This window comes from Carcharodon carcharias, chromosome 20 (genome assembly GCF_017639515.1).
Source record: "Carcharodon carcharias isolate sCarCar2 chromosome 20, sCarCar2.pri, whole genome shotgun sequence".
In the NCBI taxonomy this organism is placed as follows: domain Eukaryota; kingdom Metazoa; phylum Chordata; class Chondrichthyes; order Lamniformes; family Lamnidae; genus Carcharodon; species Carcharodon carcharias.
This window is the reverse complement of record NC_054486.1, coordinates 21,692,584-21,711,436: the sequence shown is the minus strand read 5'-3', so window position 1 is coordinate 21,711,436 and position 18,853 is coordinate 21,692,584. Positions and strand designations below refer to the sequence as shown.

The window sequence follows — 18,853 nt, the reverse complement described above, 5'->3', positions numbered from 1 at the left end:
ACTAGATTCAATCATCTGAGAGGGAGTTGGGGAGGATTTTTTCCCCCTTATTGGCCCTGGAGTCTTTTGCTGACCATCAAATGTGTATGTCCGCTCATCACAGTGTGAGCTGGCAACAGGGTGAGTAAAGGCTTAGAGCAACCAGGGTTTAGTGAGGGCAGGAATTTTGTACAGTGGGGAAGAAGGCGCTAAATAAACTAGCCAATAGTTCGTATGTACAAAGTAACCTTTAATAATAAAACAAATTAAAGAAACCTAAGCAACTAAACCCAATATGACAAGCTTTATAATCCAAGGATAAAGGAAAATGTTAGTACAGAAACGAAAGGTGAGGAATTCACAAGCTAAATGAGGTGGAAGGAGAAATACGAACTTTAGCATGAGAATGGGATGCACTGAGGTAGAGATTACAAAGGCACAGAATAAGGACATTCCAAATGGGAGATCATTAGAATAGTTCAAGAGGGGAGGATAGCAGACTGAATTATGGCAGTGTGGAAAGTTCACCTGGCTAGTAATCCAGAAGTGTGGACTAGTGCTTTGTGGACATAAGTTCAAATCTCAACGTGGCAGTTGGGGAGTTTATATTCAATTAATTAATAAATCTGGATTAAAATATTAGTCTCACTAATAATGATCATGAAACTACTATGTTATTGTAAAACCCATCTGTTTCACTAATGTCCTTTATAAAGTTGATAAGGCTGTAAAAAAGCTGATGGAATTTTAGGTTTTACTCACAAAAAATACACAACATAAAAGCCATGGGGAACCTACATTAAACATAATAAGATCTTAGTTAAAATATTAGGCTCCACACTATAGGAAAGCTATAGGAGAGATAGGTGCGCAGCAGTGGTAATGTCACTGGACAGGTAATCTACATACCCAGACCAACGCTTGGGAGACATGGGTTTAAATCCCACCACAAATTTAAATTCAATTATTAAACCTGGATTATGCAGCTAGTCTCAGTAATGGTGACCAGGACAACTATCATTGATTGTTGTAAAAACTCAACTGGTTCACTAATGGAAAGGAAATGTGCCATCCTTACCTGGTCTGGCCTACATATGACTCCAGACTCATTGCAATATGGTTGACTCTTAACTGCCCTCTGAAATGGCCTAGCAAGCTGCTCAGTTCAAGGGCAATTAGGGCTGGGCAACAAATGGCTGGCCTTGCCAATGACAAACCCATGAAAAAATAAAGATAAAAAATGAGTCTTTAGAGAGAGCACAATGCAGATTAACTAGAATTCTGCCTGGTATAAGGAATTACAAATATGAAGACAGACTTGAAAAATTGAGGTTTTTTTCCATAAGGACACTGCAGGTTACTGGATATACGATAGAAGAATTTAAAGTATGAAAGGATGGAACATGGTGGACAGACTGTTTCCAGTAATTGAGGAATCAAGAATAAGACACCAAAGTTACATGATTAAGAGAAGGGTACGATAAACTTTTTCATGCAAAGAGTTGTGAGGCGGTGGAATTCTCTTCCGGGTAGCAATTGAGACAGAAACTATGTTGATAATTAAGATTTGATTAGGTAGATGGATGAAAGCATATGGGAACAGAGTGGGCAAACATGATTAGGACAATTAAATGGAGAAGAGTCTACTATCTGAGTCTGGGCTGGCCTTGAGCCAGGAGTAAAAGAATTGTTTTCTAATTCACTCAGCTATTCTGCCCTTACCAGACACTGAATTGATACCTGGATGAGAGAACTTGCCTTTCCTGTTGAAGATGATTGACCTGGATTGAGTTCCATTCTCAAAATAAACCCCAAAGAAGCAATGTCACATGTCCAGTCAACTGAATCAGCTTCTATCAGCAGTTCATTGGTTAATGGCGTATTGACTTGACGTTAGTGTTGAGTATTGATCAAGGTACTTAGGCAGTGACATGCAATTCAGCTCAATGATCCAATGTTTTCCTCATCAAAGCAATCAGAGCCCCAGAGCATGCTGGGATAGCAACAGCAGACACAACAGGTGGGTGTTAAAAAGTTAGTGGTGCAGCCACTTTGAACTGGTTCAAACCAGCGGAGCAGGCGGCCAAGGCTCTTTCCATGCGGAGGGCGGACAGAGAAAGAGAGACAGAAATAGAGGCGCTCACCATGGAGAACTTAGCAGAAAGCAAAGCCCTGGCTCTATAGTGCCAACAGGAGATGGCAGCCAGCAGTGAACTGGCAAAGTCGGCTACCTGGTCGCCCTCTATCATTAATTCCTCTTCTGGCTCCAGGCCTTCTTGGACAAACTCTGTACCTCTCGCCGTTTCCTCCGAATCGCTTGCATTCAGGAGCTCCAAGGAGTCTTTGCTCTGGGCCAGGATGTCCTCACTGTCATGCCTCTCACCCTCAGCTTCGCTCGTACTGGGCCCCCGAGTACTGACACCAGTCATTGAATTCAAGGAGTCCTTATTGCCCAGAAGCTCTCCATCACTGCCTGCATGCTGTTTGAAGGGGTCAAATGGTTTAGTCATTGGGACAAATGCACACCAAGGCATTCTATAACTTACAGGTGCTCACTAACAACTTCCAACCACGACCATCGATTATAGACTATCTGCGGCAAGTTAATTCCCCTCATGTTTAATGCCTCATTAAACAGCCCTGTTTAATTCCTATGCAAAATTTTAAGTAGTTGGTTCAGATTGTAGCCATCTTAAATTGGTTGAAAGCAAGGATGCAGCCTATCCAGATAGACTATTACCTGGATACCACATCGAAAGTTTGTACCTGTGTAACCAATTTGAATATGGGGTCATTTTGTTTTCTGATGCCTTTCATTCTATTTGAGGGAATAAGTAAGACAGAGCCAAAAATAGGCAATTGAAGTTCTCTCATCCTATGTGACAGGTGTGGCTTAGCGGGTACGCTCTCAACTTGGGACTGAAGATTGCAAATTTGTTATGATCACAGCCAATGTTATTTGCTGAGCAAGTCAAATCCCAGAGGGAAACTTGTCTTACTGATCATAACCTTTTTGTTGTATTTTGAAAACGAGGGGAAAACTACTGATCCCAGAAGCATAAAATCCCAGTAACACTTCTAGGATTTTAAAATTAGAAGATTTATTAACAAGAAAAAAAAACTTAAGCACACAAGATTAAAATTACGCAGTTAAAGTCTTACAAAACATTCACCCAAAAAACCCACTTGGTCGAAACACACATGTAAACTACTTGGCAACAGCTCCCTTACAGATTTTTAACCATAAAAATCCAGTAATATTACCCAAGGCAAAAACTGCTGCTACTTTAATAAAGTATACCACACAGCTTCTCACTCTCTTTCACTCTGCTGTGGAAAACCTAAGGAAATTCAGAAACAGACTGCTTTCTGAAAACAAAGACTTTTCTGGCTTGAAATTGGATGGCTGCTTCAAATTCACAACTTTTCTCAGCACAGAGCTGGTCTCAGGACATCTCCCCCACACAGCCAACACAACTCGAACTAAACATCTTTCCTTAAATATCCTTTACCCCTTTGATCTTAAGCACCTCTTTGAACTCAATTTTCCCAGAATATAAAAATATTTCATGTCAAGTTGCTACTTATAATGCAAATTTCAAACCTAACCTATTTACTCATACATTCAACTTCATCATAGCCTCTCGTTACAAATGCATCTAGCACCTTTTCTTTCATCTCTTTGCTCCCTGAGACAAGCTGTCTTTATTAAACTTCCCTCAGTTTAATGGCACACACAAGACACAGACACACAGACACACACACACACAGCCTTTTTTTAAAAAAACAGAATACCATCATATTCCCAAAAGTATTTAAAAAAAATAACATCCATCCTCACAGGTTCAAGTGGCATTATTTATCCCCTTGTCAACATCACAGATTCTCTGGTCATTACTACATTTGTGGAATCTTGCTTTGCGCAAATTGGCTGCCACATTTCCTGCAATTGTGCCTACACTTCCAAAGTCTTTCGCTGGCTTGGATGCACTTTGCTATATCCTGAGGTTGTGAGAGGCGCTCTAAAAATGCAAGAGTTTTCAATAGTTCAATATTTATTGACCATCCTCTCACAGGTAACTCGGAATGGGCAACAAATGCTGGCCTCACCCAGCTTGGCCTACATGTGACTCCAGTCCCACACCAATACAGTCATATCTTAACTGTCCTCTGAAGGGGCACAGCAAGCTGTTCAGTTGTACCAATCTAATATCTTATCAGCGGGATTCACATCCCGAGGGCAAATATAAAAGTACAAAAAGATTCACAGTCGCACGGGACAACATAAACAATTAATAAGCATCATTATCCTGTGATCTTCCCATATTTCCCTTGCTGTTATACCAGGTCTCTGAAGAGATTGGAGCTGTGATATTTGTTCCAACATGTTGTTTTGTATATCAGGTTCAAAGCTGCTTTGCTTGTGGAGTGGTTGGATGGATAGAGAGAGATTTTGGAGGGGTGGTGGGTGGGGAAGTTGGAGAAATCCAGGGACAGTATGTTTGAAATTTGTCTTAATTGAAAATATCATGGCCAGTAGTTTCTCTGAAATACAGGGTGAGCAGCTCAATTTATTATTTTACCAGTTCTTTTGTGTTTGTATCAATGCACAAGCAAGAGTTTTAGAACAGGCAGAGACATCTTAAGACACCCATTTCAAAATGGAGCTGCCATATGGAGATTGTGGTAGCAGGACGGTAAAATCCATGACTCCATTTTGAGGCCATGTTAACACCTGGGGAGGGGGTGAAGATCAACTCCATGAGATTCGTAAAGTAGCTGAATTATTCAATATGCGTGTCAATCTTTGGCTTGTTAGCTAGCTTTCTTGCTGAGATCTTCTAGGCATTTTGTTTAAACTTTGTTCATTGAGTGGATACAATTCATCAGCACAACATTTGAGTCTGCACGGACTTGGCGTCAAATTAACAACCCCGCCGGGCTGTTGTAGCAGGGGGAATAGTGGACTAATGCCTCTAGGCAAGTACCAACCCACAGGGTAGGGATACAGCGAGGCATTGGTGTGCCTGGTTACCTGACCAAAAACTGCCAGCTCTAGCTCCAAGATGTGACCCGTTCTCTGGTCTAAAGTAAAACGCATGAATGAAACAGCCTAGCTCCTGCACTAATGGGCAGGGTATGGGGTTAGGGTGGGAAGAGACTTACAGAAAACTCCATGACGTAGATTTATCACCTTCAAGGCAAATAGAGTTTCCAACACCTCAGACAAACAATTAGGATCAGGACTGAAGACTGACTCAGCATGGTTACACAGATGAGCTTTGATTGAGCCTCACTCTGTGCTAAGTTAGGCTGATGATATCCAGAGCCCTCATGGTGATGCAACCATTGGGGTCACTATGTCCAAGTTAGGAAGATGGGTGTGGGGTGGGAGTGGGGAGAGACTGCATAAACTGAGGGTCCATGATTGGGATGACTCTTGGACAGCCGAAGCAAATGTGGAAGTTGACAGTAACGTAGCCAGGTCAAATAGCTTGCCAGGCACTCCTGAGTCCTGGAGCGAGGCGGACAATCCACAGTCTGGCTAAAAGTTTAACCCTTAATTGAGAAGATGAGGAGGAATGACGAACATTTCGATTACTGTGGAAATTACCCATTAGTAGCAACATACTCAATAAATAAATATGCAAGAATTACAGTGCAATTAAAGGAGGTGTTGGTCTTACCTTCAGAGAAACTGCAGAGTTCAAGGGGGAGCCGTCATGTTGAAAAGAAGAGGTGTGGGAAAGGAGGAAGAGAGAGAGAACGTTAGACATCACATATAGGAGGCCTGCCCAATGGGGAAATGGGCAATCACACAAATAGGCAGTGATGTTTGGTCAGCAAGGAGAGAAGGCACAGTGCTCTATGAGTGACACTGGCGGGAGAAACCATTGCCCACTCTCTCATTTGATGACACTGTATGTATGGAGGGAAAGTTTGAGAATAGAGTGATGGAAGAAACTGATTAGTAGCTAAGAATGAAATATGAGTATTTATATAGTGTCTTTCATGACCTCAGGATGTCCCAAAGTGCGTTACAACCAATGGGGTACTTTCTGAAGTGTAGTCACAGTTGTAATGTAGGAAATGTGGGAGCCAATTTCTGCACAGCAAGCTCCCACGATCAGCAATGTGATAATGACCAGATAATTTCTTTTTTTAAAATGTTGTTGTTTGAGGGAAAAATAAATGTAATGAATGTCCTTCCTTTGGGAAAAGTGCATTGGGATTTTCTTTTTTACATCCACCTGAGGGGGCAATTGGGACCTCGGTTTAACATTTCATCCAAAAGCTGGCAGCTCCAACAGTGGAATGTTTCCTCAGTGCTACTTTGGAGTATTGGCCTAGGTTTTCTGTTCAGGTCTCTGGTGTGGGACACAAGCCCATGTCTTGACTTTAATGTCCCTTGGAATCCACCCTGCTTCAGACCACTATCCAGCCACCTCAAACCTCAAATAGAGGGTATGTGAATATAGGGCAGGTGGAGAAAAATCAGAACGGGAACAAAGGCACTTGAGGGATCAGCCATGACTCAGTTGGCAGCCCTCTCGCCTCCGAGTCAGAAGGTTGTGGGATCAAGACTAATTCCAGAGACTTGAGCACAAAATCTAGGATCACATTCCAGTACAGTGCTGAGTGGATGCTGCACTGTTGAGGTGAGGTTTTTCAGGGGAGAGGGTTAAACCAACATTATTAAAATAGATTGTCTGGTCACTATTACACTGCTGTTTGTGGGGTCTTACTGTGTGCAAATTGGTTGCCATGCTTCCTACATTACAAGTGACTGCTTCAAAAGTACTTAATTGGTTGCAAAGTGCTTTGGCACTGAGGCTGTGAAAGGTGTTATATGCTAGGTGCCAGTCTTTCTTTTACAGTCCAACAAGTTCATCCCTGCATGATGGATAAATGCCATTGAGACCACATCCATTCATCTGTGCTCCCCCACACAGGCTAATAGCCCATGGATATTCACAGTCTTCACAGTGGATTGAGTTACCAGAGGTGCCTAAGAAACCAATATCCCAGTAATGGATATGCACCTTCAAGGAAACGAGAGGAATAGGGAAGAACTTCATTCCGTGTCAAACACTAATGCTTTTTACAGGTTGCTTTTGATCATGGCATCTGCCTTCACTTCTCAGAATTTAATCTTTAAGGAGCTATTTTTACATTTAGGAATAAAATATCACTCAAAGTCTTGAGATTCACTAATGTTTGGAGGGGGATAGATTGACCAGAACAATACCGGGGCTAAAAGGGTTTGATTATAAGCATGGGTTGTATAGACCAGGCTTGTATTGCCTTGAGTATAAACACTTATGGGGTGCTTATGAGGATTAAAGGATTTGATAGGGTAGATAGACAGAAACTGGTTCCTCTGGTGGGGGAATCCAGAACGAAGGGGCAGAACCTTAAAATTAGAGCCAATCCATTTAGGGTGATATTGGAAATCATTTCTTCACACAAAGGGTATTGGAAACTCATAGCTCTCTTCCCCAAAAATCTGGGGTCAATTGAACATCTCAAAGTTAAGGAGGATAGATTTTTGTTATTTAGTGCATTAAGGATTACAGAACCAAGGCAGGGGGATGGAATTAAGATGCCGATCAGCCATTGTCTCATTGAATAGCGGAACAGATACAAAGGGCTGACTGGCTTCCTTCTGTCCCTCTGTTGTGTATGTGTGGGGGTTATATTTTTAGCCATGAAGCCTCCCTATAGTTAAATACCATTGCTAGCATTAGTAGCTGAAACAGGTCGGAGATTGTGGAGGGAGGGGGTTTATGAGAAGGCTGCAAGGTGAATAATGGCCCCTGGGATGAAATACTGCCTGCACCCATGGAGCTCATCCGCTGCAAGAAGTGGCACCTTCAGTGGAGAACCACAGGGAGCAGGAGCATCTGAAGGTGGAGAAACCGGGTATTTATTTTTCTTGGGAGTAAATTCACTCACCGCTCTGCACCAGAGATTTCAGGATTTGTTTCGTCGGCTCTGTGAGGGAAAAGGAATGGGAAAGACAAAGGCATCCTGTCAGATTATTGCCATGCAAATAAATGGGGCCAGAACCTTACATTCTTGTCATCTGAATTGTGAAGACTCCAGTTCAGAGCACATTAACCGTTGATTCATGTTCCCTCGTCTCCAGATTGCTGACATTTTGAGCACAGTGGGTTTGCAGCAGTCACAGGCTTGGGCAAAAACATTTTTGGCCCAATAGCCCCTTGAGAACTGTACTCTTCCAACTGTGGCTTCCCACTCACTTTGTCCTGCCATTGGTGGCCATGCCTTCAGCTGCCTAGGCCTTAAGCTCTGGAATTATCTCCCTAAACCTCTCTGGCTCTCACCTCCAAGATGCTTCCAAAAACCAACTCTTTGACCAACCTCATGTGACTCGGTGTCAAGCTTTGTCTGTTTGAGTTCCTGTGAAGCAGCTTGGGATGTTTTACTGCATTAACGGTGCTATATAAATGCTAGCTGTTGTAGTTATTATTGTTTAAGGTATGTGGAGTGTAGATCCTTTTGCACTCGAATGTGCCTTCCATTTCTTTATTGCAGTGCAGAAAATCAGTAGTGATAATTTCACTGGACTAGTAATCCAGAGGCCCAGGCTAATGCTCTGGGGACATGGGTTCAGATCCCACCATGGCATCTGGTGGAATTTAAATTCAATTAATTAAACCTGGCGTTGAAAGCTAGTCTCAGTAATGGTCACCATGAAACTATCACCGATTGCCGTAAAAACCCATCTGATTCACTGCTACCCTTTAGGAAGGAAATTTGCTGTCCTTTCCTGGTCTGGCCTACATGTGACTCCAGACCCACAGCAATGTGGTTGACTCTTAACTGCTCTCTGAAATAGCCTAGAAAGCCACTCAGTTCAAGGGCAATTAGGGATGGGCAACAAATGGTGGCTTTGCTTCACACTCATATCCCATGAAAAAATAAACTTAAAAATAAAAAAAAACTCACTTGGTCTTACTCTTTGATGATAATTGATGACTGGTATAAGCACCAATTTTAAGGTAGGAAGTGCCTCTTTCTTCAAAAAAGTGCGACCCGTAAACCGTATATTGTTTATTGTGAGGGGAATTGATTACAAAAGTAGGGAGGTTATGTTTCAGTTGTAAAGGGCACTGGTAAGACCACAACTGGAGTACTGTGTAGAGTATTGGTCTCCTTATATAATGTAAGATTTAAATGTGTTAGAAGCAGTTCAGAGCAGATTTACCAGACTAATACCAGGAATGGGCAGGTTGTCTTATGAGGAAAGGTTGGACAGGTTAGGCTTGTATCCACTGGAGTTTAGAAGAGTAAGAGGAGACTTGATTGAAACCTTTAAGATCCTGAAGGGTCTTGACAGGGTGGACGTGGAGGGGATGTTTCCTGCTGTGGGAGATTCTAAAACTAGGCGTCACTGTTTAAAAATAAACTGATTAAAAGGTTATTGGGGGCAGGCTTAAATTTGGGGTTGAGGTTACAGTCAGATCAGCCATGATCTTATTGAATGGCAGAGTAAGCTTGAAGGGCCAAGTGGCCTACTCCTGCTCCTAATTCATATCTTTGTATGTAACTTCAACAAAACTTCAACAAAATTGAAACTTAAATCAAATTAAAACTTGATTTTGGGGGATCGAGAAAGCACTCCAGTCCCTCTGACGCCCAACCAGTTACAGAGGGCTTCAAGTGGGCAGCACATACTCCCTCTGCAAGGGATAACCAGATGCAAATATATCCGTGTGAAGAGAGATGGGCAATCAAGCCAAACAATACTGTCCCTTCTCTTGAATGCATGCTGCCTGGATTTGAGATGCCACCTTGGCCAAGCTCAGCCTGCACTATGCTCACTCCCTTTTGCACTGTATGGCCAAAAATCAGGAGCCTAGGACTAAAGTTTAATCAGAAACCGAGGAGGAGCCCCTTCAAATAATGGAAGGGGAGGCTGCAACCTCACGCACTCAAAGTAGGTATGAAACAAGGACTCCTCCAGGCCACAGATTGTAGGTGGCCTAGGAGTCTGTAAAGCTGTTTAAAAAATTGTTGCTTGGGACTGGACAAGCTGAATGGCCTCCTTCTCTGCTGTAACCATTCTATAACTGCTGTGTACAACACTCCCCATGCCAATTCCCCAGTCAGTCAAATGGAGTTGGGTTAAGATTGGAGGAGAAGGGGATTCTTCCTGCTCTCTGTGTCCATTACTTGCTTGTCAGCCTCCAGACTAGACCTTACCAGACTGCCTGCGACCTCTGCGACAGCTCAAGAATTCCTCCATTGGTTGAGTTGACATAGATTTTTTTGATCGTTCCGGGCTGTACCGGTACTTGGAAGGATCTAGAAGGATCACAGCAGGAAGAGCAATAACTTATCAGCCATTGGGTCACAACCAATTACATAGAGGAGGAACAAACATATAGTCAATACTTAAGAATATAGGAATAGCTAAACGAGAAAAGGCCAGGGTTCATCTAGTTCATCTACCATTCTGCTAATCACCTGATACAATAATGACAAATTTGTTGACTAATCATATCAATTAATCTAAAATGGTCTCAGGCATGGGTCCAAAGTCATCTTTTTGTCCCAAGTATTCTGTCATTACCACATGCCATGTCTCAAATTACTCATATATTGTATCCCAAAATATTTTATTCCAAAAGAAATCAATCTAACTTGCATTTGAATGAATCAGTGCTAACTGCTTCCACTGTATGCCACAGGGAGTCCACTCCTTAGATTAAGCACTCACTGAAATATCGTTTCCGCAACTTAGTTTGAATTTTCCAGTTATCAGGAGCAAGCTGTGTTCTCTGGATCTCATGTTCTGAATAAGCTGAAACATTATCTAGTCTCTTTAGCGTGCTAACAACAGGGAACAATTGACTTTTGTGGGGATTGCCTTTTGTAGAAGGGTTGGGTTGACCGACGAACCAGGCACTTCACGACAGCAGTCGTGGGCTTGCTGCATACAGGCAGTCCATCCATGGGCAATGGTGGGGATTGTCGCATTTTTTAATCTTTGCGTCACATGTTCCCAGGTGAGAGTTAGAGCAAGACCTCTCTCTACTGTACCCAACAATTAGCCTCAGCTCCAACAAATCCCCCTACTGCACTAGGCTGGTGGTCTTAATTCCCACACTGGGTATTCTTGTGGTTACTCTGAATGAAATGGACCATGCAGTGACTAATTTGGGGCAATTTTATACTGGGGACTTCAACCTACTGACAGTGCTCCAAACCTAATAAGGGATCCTGACACTCACCCCTTCTGTCTGGGATATGTTCAAATTCATGCCCCAGGAATATCAAAACCATTCAGGCTCCACTCTCCCCAGCCTTTTTTCTCTTTGATATGGTGGAGAAAGGAAACATAGATTTCCAAATGAAATGTTTAAACCATTAAAGTAACTTTCCATAAAAACAGAAATTGCTCGAAATACTCAGCAGGTCTGGCACCATCTCTGGGGAGAGAAACAGTTAATGTTTCAAGTCCAATATGACTCTTGTTCAGAACTGAATAAGAGTCATTTTTGACTTAAAACATTAACTATTTCTCCCTCCACAGATGGTACTGAACCTAAGTATTTCCAACACTTTGTTTTTATTTCAGATTTCCAGCACCACCCACCCCCACACCGCACCCCCCAACCCACACCCCCCCCCCCCCCCCCCCCCCCCCCACCTCCCAACAGTATTAATTAATCAGTTTGAGAATGTGTAACTTACAGTAGGAATCCATTTCCAAAATGGCTTCCTTGGCCTGAAAGGAAACAACAAAAACGTCAAGATGCTTCAAAGCAAGAGACAAAGGGAGCAAAAGTTCTCCATCAGCATCACCCAGTTTAGACCAAGGATAGTTGGCATCATGAGCAGCTGCTTAATACATCACGCACTTTAATAGATAAGCACAGACAAAAAGCAAAATACAATCCAGGTCATGAGCATCAGTGGTTGAAGGCACTGTACCAGCAAGACACCAACAGCGTGAAACCCTTCATCCCAACAGTTTGGACTGGGCTGGATTAGAGCAGATTGGATTAGAATGGGTTGGTTAGAATAGGATGGGATGGAGTAGGTTGAGACCAAAGCAGTGACTCATAGATGAAAGGGCATCTTGCTTATCCACATCAGCATCCATCATCCACCTCAGCGAGGACATTCATCCTGAAGATGTCTGTGTGGGGTTTGAATGCAAGGCCCAGAGGTGGATGATGTTAAATACTGGCCATTATAACCATGATGAAGCTGGTATTAAACACTGCCTTCTAATGACCTTGATAGACCTGGTATTGAGTACCGTGCTATGCAGCCTGTTATGATTCATTAGCGGCTCACCTTCTGCGGAATGATGGCATGATGATTATCTAGAATCAGCCTCTTTATGTGATGTGTCCAGAGACGCTTTTCTTCCACTGTCTTTGCCTGTGAAAGACCAGAACATCACAGTATCATTGTGATGTGGAGACAGTGAAACAGTGGCTTGAGGAGCAGCGAAGAAACACTCCAGGACAAGGCACTACATTGTATGGAAACTTTTCATGAAGGCCAAAGTGACAATATGCCTATTATTTAAGTAAACACATTAGGACAAGATTTGATCGATTGGGGATCCATTGTCAAAGTCTCTGAGACACAAGGTTGTGTGTTCAAGCTCTAACCCAGTGACTTCAGCCCAAAATGAAGTACTCAGAGTGCAGCACTGTCAGAGGTGCCGTTTTTTGGACATGACATTAAATCAAGCCCTCTGAAGAGATCATAAAAATCTCATAGCACTATTTTGAAGAAAGGAGTTCTCCCTGATGGCTTGACTAATATTTATCCCTCAACCAACATCACTAAAGGCACGTTATTTGCAGGTGGTTTTCAGTAGTGTTCCCAAGGTCAGTTTCGGGCTGGATTTTCACCATCGAGAAGAGGAGCTCAAGTCGGGAAATTTCCCGACTCAGCAGACTCATCTTCTCTAAAAGGACCCCCCCCCCACCCAACACCGTCATTGGCCATATTTTCATAAAAGCAAAATACTGCAGATGCTGGAAATCTGAAATAAAAACTCTCTCCACAGATGCTGCCAGACCTGCTGAGTTTTCCCAGCATTTTCTATTTTGATGCCATATTTTCATTCCAGGGAGATGGTGGTGGGGGGGGTGGGGAGCGGCAGGAGGCTATGGGTGGCAAAGATGAAGTCAGGCCTGCTGCCTCTGGAGGCAGTTTGGAGGTGGCCACGGAGGAGTGAGTGTGCTGAGGCAAGCTGGTTAGTTGGTCCCAGTTGCATTAAAGGCTGTTAGGCCCTCTAGCCTTCATGTTTCATGCACTCCCATGCCACCTTCATGTCCACTAGTCCAGTAAGTACTATAGAAGCAATGAGTCATATAGTAATAGCCAGTCCTGAAATACCCATTGAAAATAAACACCCATTCAGAAATCTTTGAAAAAACTGCTACTTTAACAACCCTATCAAAAAGTGTCAATCTGACAGAGCTACTATAGTATCAATAAAAGAAACTCTATCTCACTTGACACCTCTTAAAATTGTCCAAATGCACACACAGATTTTGAAAGAGCTCAAAATAATAAACTATATCATAAAGGTGTTATTCAAAGCAAACTCTCCACTTGCACCTTTGAAAACAGACATCTGGTGAGCTAATCCATCAGTGAGTTTTTGGAGCTCAGCCAAGCATTCATAATGAGGCCATCTGTGAACTGTATCAACAGAAATAGGTGGCCAGCCATCTGTTCATCCCACCTGCCACTTTTAAAGGGCTCCCGAGGGGGCCCGACTCCTTGAAAATCCAGCCCTGATACTCAGCTGTAGGGAACAGCATTATAGAGTCTGCAGATGATAGAAAACTTGTTAATTTAGTAGATAGTATGAGGATTGCTTCAGGATGACACAGAGGATGGTATAATGTGCAGAGAAGTGTAAAGTCATGTGCTTTAGGAGGACATTTACTATAAATGGCACAATTTTGTAAAGCTTAGATGAGCAACAGTGTTGATATGCACAAAACCTTAAAGGTAGATGGGGTGGTTATGTGGTTAACAAAGCATATGGGGTACTTGAGTTTATAAATACAGGCACAGAATATCAAAACAAAGAGATGATGTCTTAACTTTATAAATCGCTGGTTAGTTCTCAGCTAGAGTATTGTAGACAATTCTGGACAACACATTTCAGATGTTAAAGCATTAGAAAGGGTGCAGAGGAGGCTTACCAAGATGTTACCAGGGAGAAGGACTTCAGTTATGAAGAGAGGTTGGAAAAGATAGGACTGTTCTCCTTGGGACAGCGAAGATTAAGAGGTGACTTAATAGATAAAGGCTTTCAAGATGATGAGAGGTTTTGATAGAGTTGAGACAGAATAGATCAACAATCAGAGGTCATGGATTTAAAATCATTTGCACTCAGAGAGCCATGGGGATCTGGAACACTATACCTGAAGGAATGATGGAAGCTCACTCCATAAATAATTTTGAAGGGGAGTTTGACAGGGAAACTAGAGAACTACAGACAAAAAAGGCAGGCACATGGGATTAAGAACAGCTGGCTTTTCAAAGATTCTTGTAACTGCACATAAAGTGATGCCTTGCTGTGCTCGGGGACCTGCAATTGCCCTCCAAAGAAAACTCCAGGGGCAGAATTTTCTGCCTGTCGGGCGGGCGGGCCCAACCCAATCTCCGGCGGGCGGGGAGCCAATCCCTGCTGGAGAAGCGGGCCCAGCCGCCATTTTACGTGGGCGGGCCAATTAAGGCCCGCCCAGCGTGATGTCCGGCAGGAAACGCTATGTCCTGTGTGGGGCAGGGGGATTCCCCAAAAGCGAGAGTGCGCTCTTTCGTGCATCAGGGAGATCGCTGATACTTTTAGAAACATTAAAAATAGAAAAAAAAATCCTTAACATGTCCCCCACATGTGACAATGTCACATGAGATGAGACATGTTCATAATTTACACTAAAACTTTATTAAACTTTTTAAATCCCTACATGAAACCTCATCCTGCCAGTCGATGAGGCTTCATGTTTTATCTATTTGCCACCGGGGCTCCTGGCCTGTCCACCAACCTTAAGGTTGGACGGGCAAGTCCTTTAATTGTTTAAATGATCCTGTCAATGGCCTCAATTGGCCACTGACAGGTCGGCGGGCCCGTAGCTGATTTTGCTGTGCCCCCACCTTCCTGAAAATTTAAATGGAGCGGGATGATGTCGGGGGTTCCGCCCGATGTCATCCTGCATCATTTCACGTGTCGGCGAGCGGGCCCCGCCCCCTGCTCGCCGACGGCAAAATTCAGCCCCAGATTTCTGTCAGCTCACCATGGTCAGTGGCCAAGAGGAGAAGGAAAGAATGTGCTCAAAGGACCAACAGCTCCACTGAAAACAATCCTGGCATTGCTGAAACAGCCTTGCCTCCTGAGTGCGTTTTGTTCCCCTTGTAGGAGAACCAAAGGAAGAGGTCACTCTCTTTGGATCCCAGCTCAGGCAACATCCTAGGCAAAGTAGGCCATGATTGGGGGCCCAGAGACACAAGGGGCACCAAGGTGCCGATGAAATGAAGTTGGTTCAGATAGGCAGCACGAGAACCTGATTGTGAACTCTTGGATGAGCAAACACAATCTCACACACTCTTGTGAGGGAATCAAAATGATTATAAAACCTATACAGCAGACATTCAGGGTAGGAGGCTAAGCTACTTACATGGTTGCTCCGCGCATGGGTTAATTTGGCACTTTCTGGTCAGGTAGGTCTATTGGGTCATGAGGAGGCCATTCAGCCTCTCGAGCTTGCACCGCCATTTAATTATTTCACGGCTGCTTTGTACCTCATCTTCTTTTACCTGTCCTTTGATACTTTAACCCAACAAAAATCTGTTTACCTGTGTTTAACCTAAGTTCTGGCGTAATTCTGATGAATCTACACTACGCCCTCTCCAGGGCGATTGTAAATGTTTAATTTCTTGCAGTAAGAAGTTGGTATCCTGAGAAATGAAGGCTGATACTGCCCATCAAAAGCAATCTGTAAATAACTTAAGAGTCCCTTACACTCCACCCCTTTGCCTTAAGTGTTGACCCATTACTGAGTTAACAGTCCCTTAGGCATCTCTGGTAATTAAACCCACAGCAGATCAATTTGAGTAATTCCAATGTGGGGTTAGTAGAGACCTGCCCATGTATCCCTCAGTGGCATTTGTTGGTCTAACAGGAATGAGCCTGTTCGACTCTAAACGAAGAACTTACCTTTATACAGCACCTTTCAAAACCTAGTCACTGTTGTAGCGTCGGAAACACAATAGCCAAATTTGTGCATAGGAAAGTCCCGCAAATGAGGTACATGACCATGTAATATGTTTTAGGGACGTTGATTGGCAACAAACCTCTATCAATCTCAATCATGAAAACTCCAGTTGACCCCCAGGACACAAAACTCTCTGGAGGCACAGAGTTCCATATTTTCACTATCCTTTATGTGAAGTAGTGTTTCCTGACATCACCCCTGAATGGCCTAGCTCTCATTTTAAGGTTATGCCCCCCTGTTCAGGATTACCCAACTAATGAATTGGTTCCCCTCTATCTACCTTAACAAGTCCTTCATTAATAAGAGCTTCTTAATCTTTGATATTCAAGGGAATACAAGCCTGGCCCTACAATTTAAACCTTGTACTGCCTGGTCTGCTTCGATGCCTGGCTGGTCACTGCACTATGGCATCTCCATCCTCTTTGGAAGAAAGGAAAAAGAGAGACCAGCCCAAAGCAAATAATGAATTTATGTTTTTTTCAACAACTGTACAAAATATACCCAAAGTTCTTGGAAAAATTTCTGCCCTCAGGGAAATTTCAAAAATGTTTTTCTTATGGCTATTGATGCCAATAATGTAAAAACATTATGGGAAAGAGGAAAAACAAATAGATCAAACTTGGCATCTCGTTCACTGGCACAAAGTGGCACTGAGTTAAAAAAATCCTCCACCATCTCTCAGCAGGAAAAGATGGGGAGGGTGGGAGGGGAAGCAGATGTAAGTGATGGAAATTTCCAGTGTGTTTAGGGCAGGGGGATGAAGCTGTGCGATGCTATCACTCTTAAAACGTTGTTGTTCTCATACCTGGACAGTGTGCTGCTGTTTTGGGTTCTTGTAATCAGACAGTCCAAAGCACAATGAGTCCCTTGTGCTTTCGATGAGCATCAGTGCAGAACACTGTGTGTGTGTGAGAGAGAGAGAGAAAGACAGACAAACAAATCAATTAATAATCCAAACTGGGCAACCAATTTCCTCCTTAACATCAGCTGGTCTTACTGAACTCCCGCACCCCACTCCAGGGCTCATTCTGATAGGTTGGGGAAAGAGAGGTGGTTTGAACGCAGGCCAACCTCTATTGGCTGATACAGGCCAGGCTCCCAGTACTCCCGCTGCCTGAGCAAAATGGCAGCTAGAGGCAAACATTGCTACCATCAGCAGTCAGTTGCATTTGTTACCAGCAGCATTTAGACTTGATGTTCCTCTCTTCAGATGGGTCATGGCACCTCCCGAACTAGCACAGGGTGGCACTGCACAGCCCCAGTAGCAAATTATTCTCTACACAGTTTCTTGGTATCCATCGTTACACATCACAATAATATAATTAGATTCCAGTCCGTAATTCACTCCTGGGTTTACATTATTCAATACATAAACCTTCTGAACCCCTCCTTTAGATTCCAGACTGCAACTCACTCACGGGTTTACATTATTCAATATATAGATCATCTGAACCCCTCCTTTAGGTTTCAGTCTGCAACTCACTCCTGGGTTTCCATTATTCTATATATATATAAACCACCCGAACACCCCAATTAGATTCCAGTCTGTAACTCACTCCTGCGTATTAATTATTCTATATATAGATCATCTGAGCCCCTCGATTGGATTGGAGTTTGATGTATCTCAAGGTGTCTTTAATTCCATGAATTAATCTATAAATGTGTCAGGTACCAAGATGTGGGTCTTGTAGATGAAGTGCTCTCCTCTTTTCTTGGCCAGCAATAGAACCTTGTCAAACAGGAATAAAGTGCGTTCATTTTTGGCCCGGTGAATCCGGAATGTTCCTTCCAGGACCAATTCTCCATACGTTGTTAGATCTGGACCATTCCAGTTTATCAGCAAGCTCTGTACCTCCTGGGAAGGCAAACACAAAGATCAGCTTCTTAAATATCCATCACACAAACAGAATGTGTTCAATAGCTATGCAGATGCACATCCCTTCCTGCATACTGTTTACCCCTCATTCACACCCCCTTCCCAAACCCCATGCCTACCCGACACATCAGTACATATAGAGTCAGTAACAAAGAGTGCTAGGGGGAGGGGTTACTGAGTGACAGTGCAAGGGATCTGGATTAACATCAGGTAGAGATGCATTTTCATTTTCAGACAGTGAGGCCATCCAGAAAAACAGATGTCTGGCCATCTGTACTAACGCTTCTGCAAACACAGTTGCCAGATGGCATCATTATGAATGCTTGGTTGAGCTCCAAGAATGGATAAGGCACTCCACTCAGCAGTCAATGCTGACATGGCTTTCAGGAGAGTAATATCTTTGTTTCATTGACATTTTTATTGCCTAGTAATAACCTGATCTTCCTTTGAAGTTTTTCCCAATGCCTGTGTGTTTATTTATACAAGATTAAGAGGTGTGAAGCAGATAAAAGCTTTTTGTCATTGATACTATGAATGCCTGTTGCTGATTGACTTTTCAAAGTTATAAGCTGAGCAGTTTTTAATCACAGTAGATTTTCAAAGCCTCTTTGTTTATTAGATTAGTTTCATGAGCATTTCAAAGACTTGCCAGACTTACCAATGGCTCATTGGTTCTGTACACAGTGGATGCTAAGAGAGTGGGCTTGGAGAA

The 18,853-nt window shown here is 43.1% G+C and overlaps 2 protein-coding genes across 6 annotated transcripts in view; one reads left to right on the top strand and one right to left on the bottom strand.

Annotated features, from left to right (window-relative positions):
* LOC121292469 (pleckstrin homology domain-containing family G member 3) overlaps positions 1-18,853 on the bottom strand; it is a 198,184-nt gene that overhangs the window by 14,526 nt on the left and 164,805 nt on the right. For 4 of the 5 annotated variants that reach the window (XM_041214442.1, XM_041214441.1, XM_041214443.1 and 1 more), the window contains 8 exons: positions 17,938-18,120; positions 17,071-17,163; positions 12,313-12,399; positions 11,704-11,737; positions 10,210-10,311; positions 7,936-7,974; positions 5,667-5,677; positions 2,124-2,459 (listed from right to left, as the gene is read on the bottom strand). In XM_041214442.1, the coding sequence (XP_041070376.1) occupies positions 2,124-2,459; positions 5,667-5,677; positions 7,936-7,974; positions 10,210-10,311; positions 11,704-11,737; positions 12,313-12,399; positions 17,071-17,163; positions 17,938-18,120 (885 nt within the window). The remainder of the gene's footprint in view (positions 1-2,123; positions 2,460-5,666; positions 5,678-7,935; positions 7,975-10,209; positions 10,312-11,703; positions 11,738-12,312; positions 12,400-17,070; positions 17,164-17,937; positions 18,121-18,853) is intronic. The other variant, XM_041214444.1, reaches the window with a different exon arrangement.
* The window catches only part of srp14 (signal recognition particle 14), an 84,423-nt gene that overhangs the window by 30,114 nt on the left and 35,456 nt on the right, over positions 1-18,853 (top strand). The window lies entirely within an intron of this gene.